Source organism: Caretta caretta, chromosome 12 (genome assembly GCF_965140235.1).
Source record: "Caretta caretta isolate rCarCar2 chromosome 12, rCarCar1.hap1, whole genome shotgun sequence".
Classification (NCBI taxonomy): domain Eukaryota; kingdom Metazoa; phylum Chordata; order Testudines; family Cheloniidae; genus Caretta; species Caretta caretta.
In genome coordinates this window covers 41530372-41540219 of record NC_134217.1, presented here as the reverse complement: position 1 = coordinate 41540219, position 9848 = coordinate 41530372, and the positions used below count along the sequence as shown (strand labels likewise).

General features: G+C 45.2%; 1 protein-coding gene across 2 annotated transcripts in view; it reads right to left on the bottom strand.

Annotated features, from left to right (window-relative positions):
• Window positions 1–2330: 2330 nt before the first annotated feature.
• Window positions 2331–9848, bottom strand: part of CYB5B (cytochrome b5 type B) — a 37360-nt gene continuing 29842 nt past the window's right edge. The window contains exons 4-5 of one of the 2 annotated variants that reach the window (XM_048870680.2): window positions 4259–4290; window positions 2331–2992 (exon numbers count right to left, since the gene is read on the bottom strand). In XM_048870680.2, the coding sequence (XP_048726637.2) occupies window positions 2902–2992; window positions 4259–4290 (123 nt within the window). In that variant the 3' untranslated portion in view covers window positions 2331–2901. Of the gene's footprint in view, window positions 2993–4258; window positions 4291–8431; window positions 8650–9848 lie in introns of those variants that run through there. The other variant, XM_048870679.2, reaches the window with a different exon arrangement.

The following is a 9848-nucleotide window of genomic DNA, read 5'->3' as shown; positions in this document are numbered from 1 at the left end:
CAGATGCAACTATGTGCTGCCATTTTACAGTATTAGAGGCAAATTACTGCTCCAGGAATCAGTGCAAGTGTCTGTCAAACACATTCACTGCACTCAATTAGACCAAACAACTGTTTTAGCTCTCCTTTCAAATACATATACAATATGATCCTACTAGAGGAAACCCAGAGGCAGATATTATTAGATGCCAACTAGGTCTTCCTCCTTGTGAAAACTAAACTCAGTAAAATAGCAATACAGACTTGAAAACAAGCCCCTACTGCTGTTAAGAAGTAAACAAGTCACTCACAAAAGTATCCCCTTTGTCTGGAAGAACTCGAGGCCAGATTCACAGCTCTCTTACAGAGCACTATGCTTCCCCAACCGTCTGCACCCCAGATATTTGCTGACTGATTTCAAACTGTGGACTGCACCACAGTCTATCATCAGTGGAAATAGACAAGCAAGAGCCCACAGTGGACACTACTGGCTGAAATGTGACGGTTTCCACAGATATTAAAACATGGCTCTCACTGCCTAAGACAATAAATGGTGTGCTGGGGGAGGGCAGGGATTTCTATATGATGGATATTTAGTTCTCTCATAAGGATGAAATAGATTGTACATATGCTTAACTCACAATGGATTAAATTCTTTATTAATGAAGTCCTGTATCAGACGTTCCATTTTTTTGCCTAGGATTGATGTCAGGCTTACAGGTCTATAATTAGCCAGGTCATCCCATATATCCTTTTAAAATATTTTAAAAAGCACAGATATTTGCAGGATCTTTCCCAATGGATTTTGCTTGGCTCAAATTTATGCCCCTCTTACAATTGGACCCAAAACACACACACACACACACACACACACACACACACAGTAATCAGGCTGATAAACTGTTAAAGTTAACCTTGGGTTCAGTCCCTTCCCTTGTAGCAGCAGACCAAGGACAGCTTGTAATGGATGGAATGACTAAAAGCAGTGTTAGGAATTCTCAGCACCACACAGTAACCCCAGGGTTCCTCACACTACGGATGGCAGCTTTCTACCTCCCGCAGTTCACAGTAGAAGACAGAACATAATCCAGAGCAGGGGAAGGGAGTCCTGCACCAAAGAGAGGGGCCTTTTGATAATTCTGTTCCAAGGAATCCTGATATGGAAGAGGACTCCGAGGCAGCAGCCCCAAAAGCCTGCTAATTAGTGCTAAGCCACATAGGTGATGTGGTGGGAGCGACAGGATGCCGAATGTTGGAGGGGAGTTAAGGCCATTTCAACAGTCATTCTTTCCCATCAAGGGAGACTTCACGGCCTTTTATATTGAAAAAACCTAGCTTGCAATTCCCAGAGTTCAAAGACAACTAAACAGTAACTTCGGGGAGCACACTGGCTGCCTGGAGTCGGGAATAACAAGCAGCTAAAACAACACACCCCCTTCCAGAGAGTGTTCTCATATACAGGACAGAGGGATGTAGTAAAAAGAGAAGCAATAAAGAAAGGAGGGCATTCCTTATCTACTATCCAATGACAAGCTCTGCTACGGTGCTCTCCTCATTGCTAAGATGCCCCCAATTGGGAAAAAGAAAAGGAGTACTTGTGGCACCTTAGAGACTAACCAATTTATTTGAGCATAAGCTTTCGTGAGCTACAGCTCACTTCATTGGATGTGACCTGTAGCTCACGAAAGCTTATGCTCAAATAAATTGGTTAGTCTCTAAGGTGCCACAAGTACTCCTTTTCTTTTTGCGAATACAGACTAACACAGCTGTTACTCTGAAACCCAATTGGGAAAGAGTCTCAGAGCAAGTTAGAAACAATAGAATCACAGAGGGATGGTAAGAACCAGAATTCCTCTTTTCTATCTGGTGTTGTGTTGTATTCCGCACTGCAGTTAGCACAGATTGTAGAGTCACAGGACTACACTACTGGAAGAGATAAGAAAGATCATGCTTTATGCTGCATAAAGCATGGTTTGTGCTGCCTCTCTTCCCTGTTTGGGGCTGGCAGCAGAAGCGTAGCTTCTGGAATAGTCTCAGGAAAACAGGGAACACCCACACTCCAGTCCCAACAGAAAACCAGAACATCATACACCAATCCCAAGCAGGGAGTTCTAACTGCTACTCTTCCTGCTAGCCCTCCCCAGGAACCCAGGCTGTACGAGGGAGGTGTCCAGTCCACCCTCATGTTTTAAACAGGAATGTGTTTTACCCCGTCTACAGAGCTCGGGTAGAGAGAGAAGAGACCTGTTCCAAGAAGCCAGCTATCAGTCACTATGGAGGTAGGGTCCCAAGTACAACAGCTGTGAGCTCTCATTTTACAGGACAGACATAAATATTAGAAAGTGAAATGGATCATTTTTAAAATATATATTTGCTTAACCATTTAAACACAGCCACATATATGAAGAGACAACAAGAGCTAGCAATTTCCTGCTGCTCCTGTTACTGTTGCCTGGGTGCACTGGGAAAGCTGTTCTGCTCAGTCACAGAACGCTTGCTGGAGGGGATCGTAGACAGCTTGCAGTTTCTTTGACAATGCTCACATGAAAGACAGAGGCATTTCACAGGCTCACATGCTAGCAGCTGTTCCACATTGTTGGGATTAACAAAAAGGTGTTAAAAGTTACCCATGATTAATTATTACAGGGAAACAGACTAGATATATAATGGAATATTAGGACACTGCACCTCACCCCCTACCTCAAAAACACATACAAAGACACTGAGGAGAATGTGAGACAGGGCAGCAGATCCCAGAGTCAGGACAGACTCTCTAACACTAGCTTGGCTCTGCAGACACCACCGTTGCTAGACAGACTCAAAGCTAAGAACAAAATATGCAAGGTTTAAGAAAACCAAAACCCCAGAGCTCTTGCTTGCATGCGTGTGCTCTCATGCTTCTCAAGGTTCCAGCGAGGCCAGTTCAAGAGGATTTCCCATCCAACATGTAATATCGGTACATTAAGCCTATGACCAGTGCGCCGAAGATGGGGATTAGCCATGTTGACCAGAAACTACAGAAGAGAGGGGGGAAAAAATCAACACACAACACAAAAAAACAGAAAAGAGCAGCAAATTAATAATTTATTCCTAATGTCCAACATGCTCAAATCTGGACTGGTTTGATCTGGGAAATTCTCTGAGAAACCACATATTTAGACACTGAGAGGAGCTCACCTCCAGCCAAGCTGACTGGCCTCCTTACAGAAGAGGGCCTTCTACATCAGTCATAGAAATCCAGAAACCTGTTCTGATTCTATATACTTCTTGGACTAGGGCTGCCAACTTTGTAACTGCACAAAACCTATCACCCTTGCCCTGCCCGAAGGCCCCACCCCTGCTCACTTTATTTCCCCCCCCCGTCCATCGCTTGCTCTCCCCCACCCTCACTCACTTTCATGGGGCTGGGGCAGGGTATTGGGGTGCGGAAGGAGGTGAGGGCTTCAGCTGGAGGTGTGGGCTCTGGGGTGGGGCCACAAACTAGGGGTTCAGGGTGCGGGTGCGAGAGTTCCCCATGGCTCCTGGAAGCAGCTGGAATGTCCAGCTCCTAGGCCAGCATGTCTGGCTCCAGTGGGAGCTCTGGACTGGTGTTTGGGGCGGGGGCAGTGTGCGGAGCCCCCGAGGCTGCCCTTGTGCCTAGGAGCCAGATATGCTGGTCACTTCCGGGAGTCGCAGGGAGCCTGCCTAAGCCCCATTGTGACGCCGACCAGACTTTTAGCAGCCTAGTCAGCAGCGCTGACCAGAGCTGCCAGGGTCCCTTTTTGACTGGGCGTTCCAGTCAAAAACCGGACACCTGGCAACCCTATCTGGGACTACAGCAAAACTAGACTGGCCACTCTACAGTAAAACAGCAGCTCCCACAAATTTGCCAATCCATATAACGCATTAACAGTGTGCCAGGAATCTGTGACATTCACCTAAATTAGCATGACAGTGGAGCAGTTTGCAGCCATAGTAATATTTAAAATGAAAGTGTGAACCAGAGGCTGAAAGTCCCAGGTCGCTAGGAGGCCTAGCTGTTCTGAACAGGATGGAGCTTTGCATGCTGGGACTTGTCTCCATGGATGGCTCCTGCATATTAAAGAGGGAAACTGTGGACTCACATAAAACTCATTGGGCTGCAGTTTGGCTACTTATCTTGGACTGGCTGCACTCAAGAGCTTTGCATTAAGGTTCTGGGATTTCTGCTCTGTACATTGACAAGGCACAGAATTAATATGTAATGCTACAGAGTGCCCCATCCCTCAGACCTCTTTATTCCTATATAAACGGTACTATACCTTGACTGGCTTGAGGGTGTCGTGTTTGGATCCTGAGGAGAAAGAGAGATACATTATACAAGTTGTACTGACAGAACTACAACCCTGAACATGTAGCTGCCATAGAGAGGGGGACAGAAAAACCCTCACATCTTCCTCCCTTTCCCATACCTCTCTTTCCCTTCCATAACCAACACAGGGTTCTCACTTGCTCTCTGCCACATCTCTTCACTTGCCTCCCTGACTCCACCTCACACTCAGACCTATTCTCTAAATACAAGCATATGCTGGATTTACACATCCTTAAAAGCAAAATGAACTCTTTACCCCACCTGTCTGCAGCAACCATCCAACTTCCTCCCTTCACCTCTGAACTCATTGAATGTGCTATCTACAACCATTACCTCAAGTTGCTCTCCTGCAACTGCATCACAGATTCCCCCTCCAGTGTGGCTTCTGTGCCCAGCATTTGACCAAAATTGCTCTCACCAAGTCTGAATGATCTCTTCCTGGCTAAATCGCTGAGCCTGTATTCCATTCTCATCCTCTTGATCCCTGCTGCTTCACGTGGTCAGTCTCATCCTCCTCAAACTCTTGCCTCCCTTGGCTTTTGCCTGGTTCTGTCTGATCATTCCTTCAGCACCTTTTCTGGCAGGTTCATCTCTTCCCCATCTCCCAGTCTCCATTGGAGTCCTACAGGGCTCCATCCTCGGCCCTCTCCTCTTCTCTCTTTCTCTGGGTGATCTGTTCACACTACTTCATGTGCTATGGATGATTACTTGTAAATCTACCTTTCCACTCCAGACTTCTTGTCCTTCCACCAAATTCCACGTCTGACACAGATGTCTCACCAACAACCTAATGTGCCCAAAAATGGACTCCAAACCTGTATCTACTTCCCCCAGTGACTGACACCACCAACCTTCTTGTCACTCAGGCATAGGATCTAGGAATTTTCTTCAACTCCACATGTCCAGGATGTCTCCAAATCCTAACACTTCCTCCATCAAATTTCCAGAATTGATCCTCTTCTGTCCAGGCAGCTGAAACTCTCAGTCAGGCCTTCATCTCCGGTCTCGGCTGCTTGAACCTCATAGCCACCATTGCTGCCCTCCAATCTGGTCAAAATACAGCTTCTAAAGTCATCTTCCTTGCTCACATGTCTAACCACATCACATCCTCCTCCTGTAATTCCCTCTGCTGCCTAACCCTCGTCCACCACGTCAAATTCAAGTTTCTTCTCTTTACCACCAAAGCCCTTTACTACTCTGTCCTTCCATATTTATCCCCGACTTTCTTCCAATCTCCTGGTGATTAAGTTACTGACCACTCACTTGTCTGTTCCTTCCATAAATAGCTTTGCGCTTTCTGCCACGTCATTCCTTATTTATAGACTCCCTCCCGGAAGTGATTTGTAAGGCTAACAACCCTGTCCTCCTTCAAATCACTTTTAAAGATCTATTTCTTCCATAACACCTACAAGAAGTCAGTCAACAATTTATGCCTACAAAGGGGCAGGTAGGGCAAGTTGATATTTATGTATTAAAAATCCTCAATTTTTATACACATTAGTCTCAACCTCCCCCTTCTCTTCTTTTATTATAAGCATTTCAGGTCAGAGACCACATCTATCTCTATGCACAACAGGGTCCAATCTTGATCGGAGCCTCTAGTCACAACTATACTTTATTACATAGGGATACTATGTGGATAGATACTACAGCCTTTAAGAGACACGCTACCCCATCTCCTAAGACAGACAAAGCCTGTAACTAGCCCACATCACAAAAGAAACATGGGATTTGCCAAAACATCAAATCATTGGCTCAGCTAGCCAGATACCTTGCATCCAGGACAAGTACCTGATGTTTCAGAGGAAAGTATAAACATCTACAAAACATCTGGACAAAAGCATAATTTTGTATTTAACATAGAGATTGGGAAAGATTTTCCCCCCAGGCAATCAACTGATGCCATGATGTCTAAGAGATTATTCCCCTTCTTCGTTGAGCTTGAAGAGTTGCATATGGTGTGTCCACATCATCATCCACTCCTCCCACCTTTTTTTTTTTTTTTTTTTTAAAGTGAGTTAGTTTTAGTGTTTGTGAAAAGGTGTCAGATAACAAGGAGACACAAAGCCAGCCCGGGGATGGTTTGGGGTTTTTAAAATATATGATTGTATATACAAGCAAGAGTACTGACCTTCAGTGAAAGTAAGTTTCACAAAGTGACTATACAATGTGTAAAAATACTTTCTTTCCTTTGACTTACTGTGAAATGGATGAAGTATGAAAGTGATCCCCTTGTTTTCATGCTATGGGGCAGAAGAAAGGAAGGACCTCCTAAGAACTGAATACCCCTACAACACTTCCCCTTTCCAAGGTCTTCTACAGTGTCTCATCCTCCGTAAGTCCCAATACACCTCTAACCAATGTGCTGCCCTTTGCAATTTATGCTGTCTTTGAAATTAAGATGCTGTTTTAGATGCAGGGATACCATCATTTGTGCTTGAGAAGAACTTTGAGATCTTCAAAAGGAAAATGATATCAAAGGGGCAACATCTTTTATCCATCTTTTGTTATTTTTAAATACACCTGAGCACCTACTTGTTCCCCTAGATTGCTGCAGCACACTGGACTGATCTTCTCCACTGAACTAAGCACAGCAGCAGTGATCTTTCTACTTAGAGCATCCTGCAAGTTCAGAACCTATCAGAAGAGGATAGATCTTTCTTCCCCTCCAGTGAGCATTATGTTGGATTTATCCAAGTTAAAATGCACTTTCCATAGTGCTGCCCAATCTTCCAGTTTCTTTAGATCCCCTTGGAGGCTCACCATCCACCATTTTGACATATCTAAATATAGCAAAAAGAAAAGGAGTACTTGTGGCACCTTAGAGACTAACCAATTTATTTGAGCATGAGCTTTCGTAAGCTACAGCTCACTTCATCGGATGCATACCGTGGAAACTGCAGTAGACATTATATACACACAGAGACCATGAAACAATACCCCCTCCCACCCCACTGTCCTGCTGGTAATTTCTTTCTATTACCAGCAGGACAGTGGGGTGGGAGGGGGTATTGTTTCATGGTCTCTGTGTGTATATAATGTCTACTGCAGTTTCCACGGTATGCATCCGATGAAGTGAGCTGTAGCTTACGAAAGCTCATGCTCAAATAAATTGGTTAGTCTCTAAGGTGCCACAAGTACTCCTTTTCTTTTTGCAAAGACAGACTAACACGGCTGTTACTCTGAAGCTTATCTAAAGTGATCATCAAGTTGGGCCATTGGCCCACCTTGATTATCATGCACATTGTAGGGAGAGTGGTCACTTTGGATAAGCTATTACCAGCAGGAGATTGAGTTTGTGTGTGTGGTTTTTGGAGAGGGGTGAGAGAACCTGGATTTGTGCAGGAAATGGCCCACCTTGATTATCATACACATTGTGAAGAGAGTGGTCACTTTGGATGGGCTATTACCAGCAGTGGGGGAGGGGCGGGGGGGGAGGCGCGGAGGGTGAGAAAACCTGGATTTGTGCTGGAAATGGCCCAACTTAATGATCACTTTAGATAAGCTATTATCAGCAGGAGAGTGAGTTTGTATGGGGGTGGGGGGGTGAGAAAACCTGGATTTGTGCTGGAAATGGCCCACCTTGATTACCATGCACATTGTAGGGAGAGTGGTCACTTTTGATAAGCTATTACCAGCAGGAGAGTGAGTTTGTGTGTGTGGTTTTTTGGAGGGGGGTGAGGGAGTGAGAGAACCTGGATGTGTGCTGGAAATGACCCACCTTGATTATCATACACATTGTGAAGAGAGTGGTCACTTTGGATGGGCTATTACCAGCAGGAGAGTGAGTTTGTGGGGGGGGGGGGGGGGGCGGCGGAGGGTGAGAAAACCTGGATTTGTGCTGGAAATGGCCCAACTTGATGATCACTTTAGATAAGCTATTACCAGCAGGACAGTGGGGTGGGAGGGGGTATTGTTTCATGGTCTCTGTGTGTGTATATAATGTCTACTGCAGTTTCCACGGTATGCATCCGATGAACTGAGCTGTAGCTCACGAAAGCTCATGCTCAAATAAATTGGTTAGTCTCTAAGGTGCCACAAGTACTCCTTTTCTTTTTGCGAATACGGACTAACACGGCTGTTACTCTGAAACCTAAATATAGCAGTAAGCTGTGAAATGCCCTAAGTTCTCCTCATACTCAGCACAGCTGCTCAGGCTGGCACCCATTGCTATACACCCTTTATTGAAGCATGTGGCTCTGCATCGGCTTATGAAATAGGGTTGAAATGAAAAAAGAATAATTTGAAAGGCCTGCTGTTCTGTATAACTAACCTGGGATTTGAGCTGGTTTGAACGATACTCTCCATGGCTGACCAGAACAAACAGACCCTCCCAACAGACTGCAGAAAAAGAAGAGGTTGCCTCTTGATGTCTAATGAAAGGGCTGTCTAAAGCAGAGCTGTTACCAGGCCAACTCTCCTAGTCAAGTACAAGGAGAAGCCAACTGCAAGACACACATTTAACTCCTTAATTAGATTCCATTTACTAAAGATTCGCCACCCCCATCCTTTCAAGGGTAGTTTTCCAATATGCCTCCCCACCCAGGTTCTGATCCAGGAGTCCCCAAGTTTTCAGCAGAAGCCCTAGAGATCACTTGCTGATGCTAACACAGAATTAATGATTTCAGGCCAAACCCAGGTGGTTGGGTCTGTCTCCTGGGTTGAATCTGACAACACTAACAGTTCAGTGATCAGGACACACTGAATGATGCAAACAGAGGTCTGTGGTTCAAGGTGTGGAAATAACACTCTGCTGATGTCAGGGGAGTGAGGTTCAAATCCCACACTGAGGTGGTGCTGCTGATCTTTAGAACAAAAACAAAGTAATAATTTGCTTGCAAGGTTTATTCAGGATCCCAATTTGTGTAAACACAAAACCACCAGCTCTGTGGAAGAAACACTGAATGACTCAGTTTTTTCCCTCCGGTCCTGAGCCACAGGCAGCAATGTACACAGTACACATAGGCCTGGAAAGATGGGGTTTGGGGCTTCGGGCTTCATTTTACTAGAGCAACTAGTAAACTGGTCAGCTGTTTTGGCAATCTCCAGAGGGAACCATGCCTAGCTCTCCTGGGCTAGAGCAGCGAAGGCTGCCATTCAATTCTTAAAAAGAAAAGGAGTACTTGTGGCACCTTAGAGACTAACCAATTTATTTGAGCATGAGCTTTCGTGAGCCACAGCTCACTTCATCAGATGTGATGAAGTGAGCTGTGGCTCATGACTAACCAATTTATTTGAGCATGAGCTTTCGTGAGCCACAGCTCACTTCATCAGATGTGATGAAGTGAGCTGTGGCTCACGAAAGCTCATGCTCAAATAAATTGGTTAGTCTCTAAGGTGCCACAAGTACTCCTTTTCTTTTTGCGAATACAGACTAACACGGCTGTTCCTCTGAAACCATTCAATTCTTAATCCACCCCCGTGAAATTTGGAGTATCTACACAGGAACCACCAACATTCAGAGAGTACACTTTTCCCCATCAGTCTCTTGGATGGGGTTGTTCATTGAGGTTAGTCGAGGAAGGGACAGTTCACAACCC